Source organism: Dendropsophus ebraccatus, chromosome 6 (assembly GCF_027789765.1).
Source record: "Dendropsophus ebraccatus isolate aDenEbr1 chromosome 6, aDenEbr1.pat, whole genome shotgun sequence".
Lineage (NCBI taxonomy): Eukaryota > Metazoa > Chordata > Amphibia > Anura > Hylidae > Dendropsophus > Dendropsophus ebraccatus.
In genome coordinates, this window is record NC_091459.1 from 18,082,488 (window position 1) to 18,097,573 (window position 15,086).

Genomic DNA, 15,086 nt, shown 5'->3' on the forward strand with positions numbered 1-15,086 from the left:
TGTCCTGCTCTAGGGTTATTCTGACTGTAAGATGGCCGACATGGAGAGGAATGTTACTATTCCCCAGCCCGAGTGTCCACCACTGAGGCTGTATATGCCTATGTAGGATACTGGGGGCGGGGCATGGTCATATCCTCGTTCATGTCAACTATTTAATGGACAGAATCACCACAGAGCAGGGCAGCACAGCCTGGTGGAGGGGAGTCTCATATTTGTACTATGAGTGTGTAGTGTAGTGAGTACACTGAACAATTTTACTATAAAGTAGCCAACCCCTTTAAATAAGTTGCCACTGATTTTATGTTTTAACTCCTTCATGTAACAGCCATTTTTTTCTTGCATTTTCATTTTTACTTGTTTTCTAAAAGCCATAACTCTCTTATTTTTTCCCATCTGCAGACCAATATGAAGCATTGTTTTTGTGAGCCCAATAAACTTAGTTATGACACATAATGACACATTCTTTTTCCATAAAATACACTGAAAAAGCTGAAAAAAAGGAGTTATGAGATGAAATAGAAACAGTTGTTTTGACATTTGGGAGCGGTTTGTTTCTATGCTGTTAAATCTCTGTTAAGGCTATGTTCACACTACGCATGAGTCTGGCCGTAGTTCGTACGCAGCCGTACATGTGCGGCTGAAAGTACGGCCGTGGGAAAAATAGACATGCGGCCAGATTGCGAACATGCGGGCGAACCGCAAATATACGCCCGTAGTAGAGTTATGCTTCCCTAGCTTGTTTCAAAGCGATCTGAAACAGGTCATTTACTTGGAAATGTTTGCCCAGCCCAATAAAACACACAGAACCTTTTGGATCTAAAAATCAAGTTCAATTTGGCTGAAATAAGTACTTCGTACGGGACCGCATGGAAATCCACGGCCGTGAGTTGGAACATTTCCGTCCTCAAACAATGGTCTTGTTCATTATTCACGGCGCAGTGTACGATCCGGCCGTAAGCTCATACGTAGTGTGCATTATTCAGCCGTATATCGTATACTTTCAAAGCGAATGCATCAACTTCAAAACTACGTGCGTATATTCGCGGCCAGAAAGATACGTAGTGAACATAGCCTAAAACTCAATGAACAGTGGTATTTAAACAGTTAAAAGAGGCAGCAATGGAGATTGCTCTATGCTGCCTATTAGCCAAGGCCCATGACGTAATTGTACATCACGGTGTGGCTTAACTAAGGAAGCCACACACACAAGTGTGTAATGCTAATTTTAAAATTCAAGTCTGGGCAATAGAAAATATTCATTATGGGCAGAGGTGGGGGGAACATAAAGAATCTATACTTACTGGGAAGCCCAACCAGGATTCTACAAATCTCCCTTCTGCTACCTCATGACCCGGCTGACAGATGCCCCACTCAGCCAATCAGTGAAAAGCGTGTGACAGCATTTCAGGACACCATCTTCCACCCTTTCCCGCTAGGTTGGGACATACTGTACCAAAAAAGGAGTCAAGATGACATCTGGCAGGTTCCGGGACCCTGGTGATGCCAGGCTGCGAGGGTGCGGGGACTGGTAAGTATAGGTTCTTTATCATGTTCCCCCCACCCCCTGCCCACAGAGTAATAATCAGTTTGACCGGACTTCTCCCTTAAATATCATTCAATGTTATTATACAATGCAGAGTGAGAAAGGGAGAGGACAGGGCTTTCCTGAAAGACTTATCAGCATTTCTGCAATCATTTAGAATTGTAGACTTCACTCTAAGATGGTACATCATCAATGGTATGCCAGAAACCTTCAAAAGCTCTGAAGACTATATTTTTTAAGAAATTAATTAAGATTATAACTTATTCAAATAAAAACTTTTTTCTGGGGACCACTATTCTGCAATTGATGAAAAACTGGGAAAATAAATCAACAACCAGTACAAAAAAGTAGTCTTTGGAAAAGACAAGCCCTGCACCCCAAAGAAATTAAACCAACACACAACAAATATTTTTGAACAGTTGTAGCAAGATTTGGCAGATGTATATTACGAGTAGGGTACCTCACTCCACTACTCTAAATAACATACTAATAACATAGTAATAACATACTAATATGAAATACAACACTTTGATTAAGTGCCATTTATTCAGGTAAAATTCGTAACTGTTCATCCTTACTCATCTTTACACATTTATTGGACTAGTTCTAGAAACAAGCTTCAGATGATTAAAATTCATTCATTTTCATATGCAGGGGTAGCACTCTTCTAACTGTATGCAGAAGTCAGGAAATCTTTTATATGAAGTATACATTGATTTAAGTGTTAAATGGTGTATTCTTTTTGTAGGTCCAAGATGCTTTCAGATGTCGACTAAGAAACTGCCAGGATCCTATAAATGCAGATTCATCAAGTTCCTTTCCCAATGGACATGCGCAAATCATGGTAAGTATATTATAATTAAGATATATGAATATGATGTTTGATGTACTGGAGATAAATATATATATATATATATATATATATATATATATATATATATATATATATATATAATTTCCTGAAATTTTTTGTCAAGGAGCTGTCTCTGGTATCAAATTGTAACAACCTGTGGATAGATTTGCTACTGTATCTAAGGGAAGGGGGGGAATTATATATATATATATATATATATATATATGGACATATAAATGGACAACCACTTTAATTATTAGAGTTTAATTGGTTTTAACATCACCAGCTAAACTTACTTATCAATACAATCTTTAGTAGTTTGTAAAATACTTTCTAAGGCTATGTTCACACGTTTTTTCAGCTCCGTTAAAAATTTGTGGCATAATTTTTAGTCTAAAATAAGGGACGTCATTAAGCTGTCTAGCCTTCCCAAACTGGTGTTTGTACATTATACTAGTTTGGGGTAACTAATTGGCCTTTGGATGCGGCTTAATTGAAAACTACTGTACATCGAATTTAATTGTAAAAACAGAGAAAGAACGATGACAAAAGAAAAACTGTGGGTGAACAACTAATAACAAAAGTCCGCTGTTTGCAAAAGATGTCCGAAAATATTTGTCATGATCATTATTTTGGCGTCCGCAGTAATAACGTCCGTTATTCAATACATTTTGTGCGTTGGACATCCATCTTTTCATTGACTGCACTGCATTACATAGCAGTCAGTTAAATCACAGCAATAATGAACATTATTTTAAATTGCAAAAGCAGACGCCTTTTCTCTACTTTTTGACGTTGTGTGAACATAATCTAAAAGTGGATATGGTCAATTTTGTCTAAATTGCGGCAAAAATATACATATTTTATTGTGAATTGTGCAAGTTGCAGCATAATAGCACTAATTAAATTCACATTAAATGCTATGTGTAAACTTATCCTCACACATGATGGAGTTTCTGCAGTAACACAATAGAAAGATGCAGCACTGTAATAAAATGATCAATTGATACAATTAAATTGTGCATTCACATTGCATTTTTATTGTGTTACTGCACAGCCCCAGTATAAACGTTTGTTTCAAAAAAATTAAATATTTTAATTGAATTCAATTGCAGTTTGGTCACAAATAATGGACCATGATACTGTCCCTTTGTTGAAAATTCTCACGATATATATATATATATATATATATATATATTTATATATATTTATTTATTTTTTATTTTATTTTTTTTTTTCAATCCAGTAGTTATTATCTTGATAAATCTTATTTACTGTTTCCATATTTGATACTTTTAACCCATTTTATCTATAGTATCAACAGCATCAAATTTTATCCAACTAAACGTTGACAGTGCCCACATTAGATTATAACATATTGGTTTCTATGATTTTCGGGCTGCGCTGCAATCCAGTCTACAGAATAGATGTCTCTAGTCCCTTTAGACGGCACAAATACTTAAGTTACATTTTGTTCAAAGTAGTGCTAAGATACAATAATAAAAGAAGAAGAGTTTTTGCTTTGACAACCAGGTTTGTCTGCTTTACGCCACCCTGTCAAAATGTCTAAAACTGACATCAGCCCATCGTCAGCTAATGCTTTACCCAATGGTACGGTCTTGTGGGGACAACTTGGATTACAAATGGAACTTGAAAGTGACAGGAATTTATGTTTGTGAATGTAGAGTATCTGTCATCAAAATGAATTCGCCTGTCATTGTCAATAAGTAATAATGTGAAGATTTCATTTTAGGAAATTGCTCTGCTCCCAGAAGCATTGGGCTATTTCTATAAATGATACTGCAATTACAAAAATGCCACAGTGGATTTTAGTGTAACATAATGTGCCGACTCTCTGGAAAATTCCGAGGGCAATAAGGAAAAAAAAAATAAAAAAAAGAAACGGATAAAGAAATAACAAAATTTATTTTTACCGTATAGTTTAAAATGAACTATAAAGAACAGAAGATGAGCAATATATAAAACGCTAGTGCGTATCGAAAATCCAATAGAAAGGAAGGCATAGCAATCTGAAGACGCTGATTGACAAGAACAGGGAATAGAGATGTAGAGACAAATTCTCATTAATCAAATGTAATTAACTTTAATTATGAAATGTAGACATAGCTCTAATGAAGAAAAATTAACATCCAAAACTTGGAACGCTTTACCTAACTCGATCCACTTGATCAGGAGGAAGATTAAAGCATAGGATATATTAAATGGACACTTTTGTCTTATACCTAGGCAGGCAGTCGGGGTTTAAGACAGTGGGGGACTGTGTTTTTACAAACCCCCTGTCTAATAAAATTACCTGCTTCCTACTTCTACTTATATCTACTATTTCTACTTTTGTTCATTTTACCAATCATGAATAAATCATATTGACACTTTTAACCCCTTGCCAGCCCTGGAAGTACTTGTACATCCTGAAATTGTTAGGGGCTGTTAGGGGCTGTAATTCTGCTCTGAACTATGTGCCTTACGGCTGCTATCAGTAGCTGGAGACTGTGGCTATTAGCCTGTGCAACCGATCATCTGTGCAGACTAAATAACCATTTAAATGGCTCATAAATCACATCTGTGGTGGTCTAGTGCTTCCTGATGGGCCAGGGCTCTGTGCCGCAATGATGATGATCCCACTCGGCACTGGATTACTATGGGCTTCAGCAGCCCATAGTAATCCAGCACTGATCTCATTGATCAATGCAATACCTATGCACTTCATTGATCTCTACGAGAGATCAGTGCAGTAAGGGGGACCTCAAGTTAGTGTAAATTTAAAAAAAAAAGTGTTTTTTTTCATTAATAAAAAATCCCATCCCATAATTTAAGTGTAATGAAGTCCCCTGCACATTCCAAATGTGTAAATGACACCTATGAGCTTTGCACATACCCCCCAAAAACAAAGTTTGTAAATGTCCTGCGCCGTTTTTAAATTATCCTCAACTAGTTGTGTGGGCATTCCTCAGCACAAAACTAACTAGAGATGGCACGCTGAAAATAATAAAAATGTTAAATAATCCACTTTTTTTTTATTGAAAATGAAATCTAATCAGAAAAAAATATCTAGCCGTAAAATATACTATTTTATTTTATAACATTACTTTAATAATGACAAATATTTTTAATTATTTTTTTATAAACATCCTTTGGGCTGATACTTTGTAAAAGTAACATTTCTTCTCATTAGTAATCAATGAAGGCGAAAGGTTAGGAGGTTCAGGAAAAGCAACAAAATTTAGCCATTTTCATATTCAAGGTAACTTGACTGACAACGCAGTGCAAATGGTAATTTCCCTACTAAGAATGATTCACCACACAAGTTCTTGAGAGCAGTATATTAGAGTAATTATAAAATGTCACTGTAACGCTGGTTTATTAAATGTCACTTACAGCCCATGCAGTTCTGGGAATAAGTGTCACACACTTCATTAGGAGGCAAAAACCTATTATCCAAACCACGAACAAAATAACAAAGCAAAAAAATGATTCACATAATAAGGAGCAGAAATAATTTCAGCTGCATTTTATATGAATCTTTTTTTAAACAAGAGTTGAGTTTCACTTGAATACAATATCAAGAGCTTTGTAAATATAGAAAGCAAATCAAGTCTATAGCCGCTACTATTGTGAATGTAAGAGCAGGGGCGAATGTATTGTGAAGAAATTAAATAGAAGGAACATAAGAGAAGTGATAGAAAGTCAACAGAAGGTAAAGGTATGTGTTAAGATACAGTATAAGGAGAAAGCCAAATATAAGGATGCAACTTAAAGAGGAAGTCCCAAAAACGGTCAAAAAAAAAGACAGGCAGATTGAAGTGGGTGGGGAGAAAATTTACCCATCCCCATGCCTCCTATGAGCCACTCCAGAGTCCCATTCATCGCCACTGGCTGTCATCTGCAGGAAACTGGATACGTCCCGTACCCAGCTCCTGCGGCAGCAACACCATCGCCTGGCTGAGCGATTGCTCGATAATCTCTATCAGTGATTGGGACAGTGACTAATTGGCTGGGCAGGCAATTACTCAGCTGGGGTTGGGACGTTGCAGCTAGCGGAGTGTCAGGACTCTGATGTGAACAGGACCTGGGAGCGGTGGCATAGGGATGGGTGAGTTCACTTGTTTGTTATCCCCCTCCTTCCCCCCATCCGCATATTTGCAGCCTGTAAGACTTCTGCAATGAGGAAAATGTTGAATTCTATTAGCAAACTGTAAAGAACACAACTAGTTCTCACACTTTGTAATATAAAGCATATCCAAATACTGATATCAAAGGTTTTGTGCATCACAATGGTGACATAGGTGCAGAACGGCACAGAATAAGAGACATCAACGTCAGCAGTCCAAACATTTTAACATGTCCCAACGGTTCAACAAGTTATGACTTCTTGTTACCAAAACAATGTTGTGTCCTATATTAGGTCCATCTGGTTACATTCTTAACGTCTCATAGTTTTTCTTTCTTCTTTTTGACCCTCATATGCACATCAGTCAGCCTTGGTAGGACAATACTGCTCACCAGTTTAACTGCTGATATGTACTGCTTCCCCCTATCAGATCTTCCAACTTTCCTCTGCAGCTTTAGGAAGCAAACTCCTCTCTAATGGTTTAGAGGTGGCTTCCTGAATAGGTCAGAGACCCAAGCAAGAAAACATAGCTTATTCTGGACTAAATATATAGGAATCATTGCAGCCCAGTGTATGTAATCCTAACCCTTAGGCTAAAGTGTATAAAAATGAACAATAGTCAGTAATGAACATTTGTCAGGTGAAACTTACCAACAAACAGCATTATCCAGCCCGCTCAGCCCATTGATAATCAATGGAGTTGGCGGGTTGGATCGGAGCTCTGGAGGGCGGTGCTCCTAACAGTGCTCCTGACTGAAGATTCACTGACTAGGACCGACGGGACCTGTGCCGAGGAGAAAGTTAAGAGTCATACCTTCCTCCTCAGCATTATAGGGGGCTAGCAGCAGGTTAGATTTGTCTGACCTGTTGATAGTTCCCCTTTAAACTATTTTCATGGCAAATGAAATAACATGTCTGTTCCTGCATTGGCAAAATGATCGCTCACCAGATGACCATGTGTTTAACATTTGTTTAACCATCAAGCTAATTATTAATATGATTGCAAGCATAAACACATCTAAATATAGAGTGGCCTTGCTCCTTGTGCTGTGAGCTGCAGAATTATGACAAGAATGAAATTATGCATCTAATTACCATGTTAGCGGGCATTTCAGCTTCTATGGGGCCTAGCAACTAAAAGAGGGGGTCATCGCTACTGAACCAGATATGCAGTCAGTGATAAGCTAACAATGTCATAATGTCCTGGTGGAGTAAGACATCCAAGCTTTGCTTTACTTTTTAGTAGAGCAAATTTGTGTGGAAATCAATATGAAACCCTGTTGAAGATGAATCTAACCTGCTGATAGTCCCCTATAGCGCCCAGGACACTGAGGAGGAAGGTATGTGCCTTACCTTCCTCCTCGGTGCCAGTGCCACGCTTTTAGTCGGCTGGTCCGCCCACAAAGCATCATCTGGCCCGCACCCTCCACTGATAATAGAGCGGGCGGATCAGATGACACTGTGGGGGTAGGGCACTGCTCCCAGCCAAAGATTATGCTGACTAAGGGCCCTATTACACAGAGCGATAATTGCTGACTCTATTGCACACAATAATAATTGGCCGAATTCGCCAGCTGATTGTTGGCTTAGAACTAAAATTGTCAGGTGCCGACTGTCCATCGCTATATGTAAAAGTGATTGCCCAAACAACTAATACCTTACCTCTCCCCGTTCCTGGTCTTCTGTCCTTTTCTCTGTGGCTTCCCAGTCCCGGCGGCTGCAGGGTCTCAGTGGCCTGTCAGCTGACAGGCCGCTCGGACGCTGCTGACGCGTCTGTGATTGGCTGAATGTTCTGTGGATCACAGGAGAGAAGACCGGAAGTGGGGTGAGGGAAGGTATTAGGTGTTTGGGCATTGCTAACGATGTCCATGCAGTCCTTACTGTCCGATTATAAGGCTGTCTAATGGGTCCAGTAAATGAGCACCGATCTCTGCACTCATTTACTAAAATGATCGGGCCATGAAATAGGACCATAACAGTGCAGCACTGGCACCGAAGAAAAAGACACATACCTCCCTCCTCAGTGCACCGAACACTATAGGGGCTGTCAGCAGTTTAGATTTGTCCAACCTGCCGATAGTTCCCCTTTAAACTTTTACTTTTCTGTAGGAAAATGTGTGATGAGGAGGTGCTATAAAGTACATTGCTCAGCCGTCATAAAGAGGATTGCTCAGTTATGAGTAGAGATGATCAAACATTGGGAAATCTTAGATTCGATCGCACTCGAACCTTCCGCATTTGATTCCCGATGCCTTCACGTTCCGTGGAAAGGAGGAGACAACCTGAGTACTGCCTTGAAAACAGGGATACAGCCTAGGTAATAGGCTGTATCCCTGTTTTCCAGCCAGTACTCGGGCAGTCTTCTCCTTCCCCACAAAACGGGAAGGCATCAGGAATCAAATGCGGAAGGTTCGAGTTCGATCGAAACTAAGATTTCCCGATGTTCGATCATCTCTAGTTATGAGTTCTGCAGAAACTTTCTTTTAGAAAAGAAACATTGCATCAATAATTCTATCCAACCTCCGACTATTACAGACTGTGAGACATTTTGAGACAGTGCTACATTCTGAGTGGAGACTGTGTAACATTTCGATTTTGATACTTAGATAATTTACCAATAGCTAAGGTTATCTTCTTTGGACATCTGAAAGCTGAAATATAATAGAGTTTGAGTTTATATCACTGTTCTTCCCCCAGTGATGGATAGAAAAATTGTACAACAAAGGCCACTAGAGCCCAATAGAATCACCCCAAAAGAATTTTTATATTTCCAGTCAGTACACAAACATTTGTCTGGTTTTATCAATTAATATAACATTTCACTTGCTTGTGGAATTTCATGACTCGAAAATTATTAAGAATATAAAACAACACAATTTATAGCTAACCCTGGGGTGGGAACAATGGCTACTAGTGGAATAAACATGTAGGCGGTAGTTGCAGTGTAATTAAAATTAGATACATATAGTGCACTGGGTAGCAACTACAAGATTTAATAAGTATTTTCTGTATGGTGGACTGACTTGATTACTAATATTCATCTTGCATGTCATAGTCAAGCCTCTGCGCTGCTGGGTAGTTAATACCTTCTCCTGCCTTCACCTCTGTCTTCCAGATAAATGTTGCCATAAATTGCTCGTCATTCAATTTCACTGAAACCTGTTATCATATTTGTTTGGCAGGGATATGTATACGTTGTAAACAACCCTGCTGGTCATTGAACAGTGTTAAGCGTAATCTATTTAACTATAGTAAAATATTTCACAGAGCAATACATCAAAGTGTACACATGCCTGAGATAGGGTTGTATCTTGAAAGGCTAGATTTGTACCACAAAATAAAAAACGGTGACTTATATCTGAAATTGTTGTTGTTTTACAAACTCTACATTCCTATTCCTTATTATTATTATTATTATTATTATTATTATTGTATAAGGTCATTAATAAGCAAGTTGACTTCACTTTGTTTCACATTGTAAAATTTCAATGTACTCATATACATACCCACCTCTATGACACTGTTACCAGGAATTAAAGATCTTAAAAATTAAAAAAGAAAAAGAGAAAGGTACTGTATATACACAATGCTCACTTAATTGCTAACTGGAAAATGGCATATCTGTGCTGTCAGTTTCTTTTGCATTCCCTATCACCTATCAAAATGGAATGCCCCTTTAATACACAGTTAGAGACTAAATATTCCACCAATACAACAACATTTCTATCTGTGCAACATCTGATTTTTCACGCAACTTAGTACTAAGCGCTAGTGTCCACCAAAGTACCTTTATCTTGTATAAAGCAGCAGAGAGTAGTAAGTCACTAAATAATCTAGTCTGTCTATGTGGCGGAAATAGAAAATAATTTGTAGTGCTTCCATTTAAAAAAAAAAAAAAAAAGTTGCTGTTTATGATGTACTGTATGTTATTTACGGATGGATTGGTGAAAATAATGATATGCATATTCTGGCCTTATTGTAAATATCGATTAACTTATATTCTGTCTTTTTTTGCTTACAGACAGACTTTGAAAAAGACGTGGACATTGCTTGTCGGTCAGGTAAGAACATACTGTATGTCAAGTAAAAATCGATACAACACTGTGAGAGCACTACAGGTTTATGATTACAAACAGAGGCTACCAGGTCCCCTGTAGTTCCAAAAAATGGGTATCATGTGTAGTAATTTTTCAAAATTGAAAGAAAATGCTGCTTGTCAGTGTGAAAACTTGATAATACTGTGCAACCTGTACTGAATGTGAAATTGTTACTCATTGTACTGTGCAGTATTTGAGATTTCAACATCAAAGACAGAACTCAGAATTCAAGAAATCAAGGACACTAATGCTGGGTTTACACGGAACGATAATTCGCCCAATCGAACGATTAACGATTTTGAAGCAACAATTTGGTTTTTATAACGATCAGCGTTCAGATGGAGAAAAATCGTAAGAAAAAACGTTATTGCGATCGCTTTTAAGATCGCTTAAGGCCATCTTTTACATAGGGTAAATCTTTGAAAGACTGTTTACACGAAGCGATCTGCGAATTTTTAGCGAACGATGAACAACGATTTGAGAACATGCTGAAAGATCAAAATGAACGATTTTCCGCTCGTCGCTTGATCGTTTGCTGTGTTTACATGGAACGATTATCGCTCAAATGCGATTGTTGTTCCATGTAAACGTAGCATAAGACATACAAATTAAAAGTAGTCTGTGAGTCGGACAGACTCTATAAGAAAAATGTCTATTCAGTGATCTGTAGGAAATACATAAGGGGGTATTACTGGCTTAGAGACAGGACTCATGGGGGGGATTTATGAATACGGCGCGCACCTCTTAGTGAATCCGGCCGGCCAGGCGCCTAAATCTGCGCCCGGTGTACCAAATTTACATCTGCTTCCAGCAGGTGTAGATTTGCATCATGATTTGCGCCTGTGAGTAGGCGTAAATAATGATAAATAAGGCGTGGGAGGAGGTTCCTCCCCGCCTCATCACGCCCCCAAGCTCCCCCAGTCCGCCCATCGGGCGAGCGGGTGCACGGGAGGCATACGCCAGGAAGAAGGGGCGAATCTGCACCTTCTCCCTGACAAATGCATCTTGCATACCATTCGTAAATCACCCCCATAATGTATATACTATATGTATACATGTGTGACCGCCCAGTGGCAGCAGTGTGACTTGCAGCTTGTTAAGGTTTTTACTGACATGTTACACCATTGTAATAAATAATGTATGTATCATGAGAATTTAAAACCCTTAGGCCACATTCACATATTCAGTATTTTTTCAGGACAGTACATTATGCTCGCAATAACGTTGACAATCCACAAAACAAACAAAAAAATTTTGCCCATGGTGCATCTGTAATCAGTATTTTTTGCAGATCCACAAAAAATGGAAAGGTTAAATTAACCCTTTCACGACCATGGGTCATTGATACCTCAATGTCCAGGTTGTTTTTGGACTTCAGCTTATGGGATCATATTTCTCTGCCTGAAGCCCCAAAGATGCTGCGGTTGTGCTGACCACAGTATCTATAGGGTTAACTGTTAGTACCAGAGCATGGCTCTGGTGCTGACAGTTGGTTCGGGTCCTCGGCTATCACTGTCAGCCGGGACCCGCCACGGATGACACAGGTGCAGCTTCTGTGCCTGTGTCATCCTGCATCATAAATTAATGTCACTGCAGCATCAAGCATAGGCTGCAGTGATGATAATTTACAGAGAGCGGCTGGAGGGGGTTGAGGTATTCCGTATTTTTTGCAGAAATTACGGACATTTCTTCCGGAAAAAAAATATGGGTCTGCAAAAATTATGACTGCTCCCATTGACGTCTGTGGGAAAATCTGTGTTGTAATTATGGCCCATACTAGGGCATGCGTAAAACTACAGATTGTGTACATATATATACAGATACTCCAGTGGATGATGGGAAGACACCACCCTGTGGCAATGCCCTACAATCTGTAATCATCCTATTCAGTAATCACAGAGATCCCCATAACATACATATCTACAAAGATTGGATCGAAACCTGTATAAAAATTAAACAACTTTATTTCAAGCAATGAACACACAATAAAAACAACCAAGAGGTAATTCCAAACATGAAAATAATCCAGGCCATGTGATTGGGACAATTTTTTTTTTAAATAAGGCTATGTGCTGTAAACAGTGTTTAGAAAAAGTGATAGTGATAGTGCTAGACACCCATATAGTGTCTAGATAAATGTAAACAGCGCTCCAATGTGTGGGGTCTGCAAGACTTAGGTAAGTGCAGGGGAGTAAAGGAAAGACTCTCACCTGGTGTGGTTGTGCAAATGCAAGGCACAACTCTCAATGCTCACATGTGTGTGGACCGCAGCCACTCCCAGAAACCAAACCGGTATTACATGAAACATATATCCTCCACTCCAACCACTGGGTAAGATCGGGCGCTGGTCCAAGATAGGCCAAAAGTAAATGATATCATTTATTTTTGGCCTATCTTGGACCAGCATATAGTGTCTAGTCAGCTGTGTCACATAAGTATAACCTATTAGCGGCACTACCAGTGAGTCTCTCTACTGCATCTCGTCCACACTATGCTCACATGTAAACATGATCACAGATATTGCACAAGCCAAGTATAAAATTATTGCATCTTACCCATAAATTCACTAGTCTGGTTGGTTCCCCAACTCACGTTTCGCGATCGTAAAGCGACCTTTTTGCTTCCTCAGGGGGCGTATTTTTTGCGGAAATTACGGACATTTCTTCTGGAAAAAAAATATGGGTCTGCAAAAATTATGACTGCTCCCATTGACTTCTGTGGGAAAATCTGTGTTGTAATTATGGCCCATACTAGGGCATGTCCTGTTTTTTTGGGGTGGTTTTGCAGGATGTGTAAAACTACAAATTGTGTGCATAGGTCAACAAAAATCAAAAAGGCCTCAATTTGTCCATAATTGCGGATCCTCAATCACGGCAAAATTTACAGAACATGTGAATAGGGCCCTGACTAAATTTGAAGAAAGATAAGGGATTTGGGTCACAGTTAGCCAGTTATTTCTTATAAAGCATTTAGCCTAATTAAATGGGGGGGGGGGGGGGGTCTGCCCTGATGTTCTTAGGAATTTTGGCTCATTTAGTTGTATCAGTATTCATAATAAAAATCTCACATTCCCAGCACATAAGACAGTGGAGGCTGAAATATGAACCCATATTTCATTATCTTATTACCAATTTTATTATGTAATGTTCCTTTGTCATTATCTCTTTTACAAAATACCGCACTCAGGTTATCATGATATATTCTTTTTATATCTGTAGTTATCAGGGAATGAGCAGCATGAGGATTTGAAAATTTAAGGTTCCAAAGTGTGATCGAGCTGCTGCATTTCTAAAGAAATTAACTATTAATGGTATTTCAAGTCTTAAAAATTATAAAACATAACAAATAGACATCTACTCACCTTATAAATACCCCACTGCTCCAATGCTGATAGTTTTGGAGACTCTCTGCTTCCATCAATGTAGTAATCATGTGCTGCACTGACAACTAAAGCCCCTATTACACAGGCCAATCAGCAGGAGCAATGGAGCACCCACCTATTGCTCCTCATTCTCTGCTAGCTGCCGGCGCTATTAGGGTGTGTTCAGACTGCAGAATTCTAGCGGATAACTTTCTGCCGATTCCATGCTCAATCCGCACGCTCCAGCTTGCTTCTCCGCCCGTCCCATAGACTCCATTCTATGGTCAGGCGGATTGTGCCGTCCGCCCAAAGAATGGACATGCCAAATGCCAGCTAATGGAATTTGTTTTTGAGCTAATAACTTGATATCTTGCTGAACATACTAATAATCCAATGTCAGACTCACTCACCAAAGTACCACGAAATTATAGCGCTGCAAGCTAGTATTCCCAGTTACCTGGCAGAATTTAAGAGGGGGTTGAGTCTATCCCTCTGGCCCGTAGTCACACCAACTGTGCCTAATTCACACCTCCTAAGTATTTACACATTCTAGTCTAGTATTCACACACATTTTTAAAATAAAGACCTTAGTATCAAATTGTAGAAATTGTCCACCAACAGAGAACATACAGGACTATTGGCTGTCCTCCTCAAAATGTATATCCTTTTTAAAAAAACTGTAAAAGCAACATGGGCAATCCTGCAAGACCTAAGACAGACACCATTGGATACAACAATAAGACAAAAGACACTGAACCAACTCTCACTATTGCTGCATGGATTTAAATAAAGAATTAATATATATATATATATATATATATATATATATATATATATATATATATATATATATGAACACAGTACACACAATAACTACCATTTTTTTAAAGTAATGGATCATCCCCAAAAAAATTGTCCGCCAACCGGCCAGAAAATTACTTGGAGTGGCCAAAACCATATTCAGGAAAAAGTCTGTGTAAAATTGAGGACAAATAGCATTTTAACTCAAATTCCTTGCATTGCAGGGGATTTTCTGGCCTGGACTAGATACTTGTGTTTGTTCCTTACTCAGGATTATCTATCTTGCCTGCTCATAAAATAAA

At 38.8% G+C, this 15,086-nt stretch overlaps 1 protein-coding gene across 4 annotated transcripts in view; it reads left to right on the forward strand.

Moving 5' to 3' along the window:
• Positions 1–15,086, forward strand: part of ADGRB3 (adhesion G protein-coupled receptor B3) — a 669,464-nt gene that overhangs the window by 622,549 nt on the left and 31,829 nt on the right. For all 4 annotated transcript variants that reach the window (XM_069974585.1, XM_069974587.1, XM_069974586.1 and 1 more), the window contains 2 exons: positions 2,292–2,387; positions 10,547–10,586. In XM_069974585.1, the coding sequence (XP_069830686.1) occupies positions 2,292–2,387; positions 10,547–10,586 (136 nt within the window). The remainder of the gene's footprint in view (positions 1–2,291; positions 2,388–10,546; positions 10,587–15,086) is intronic.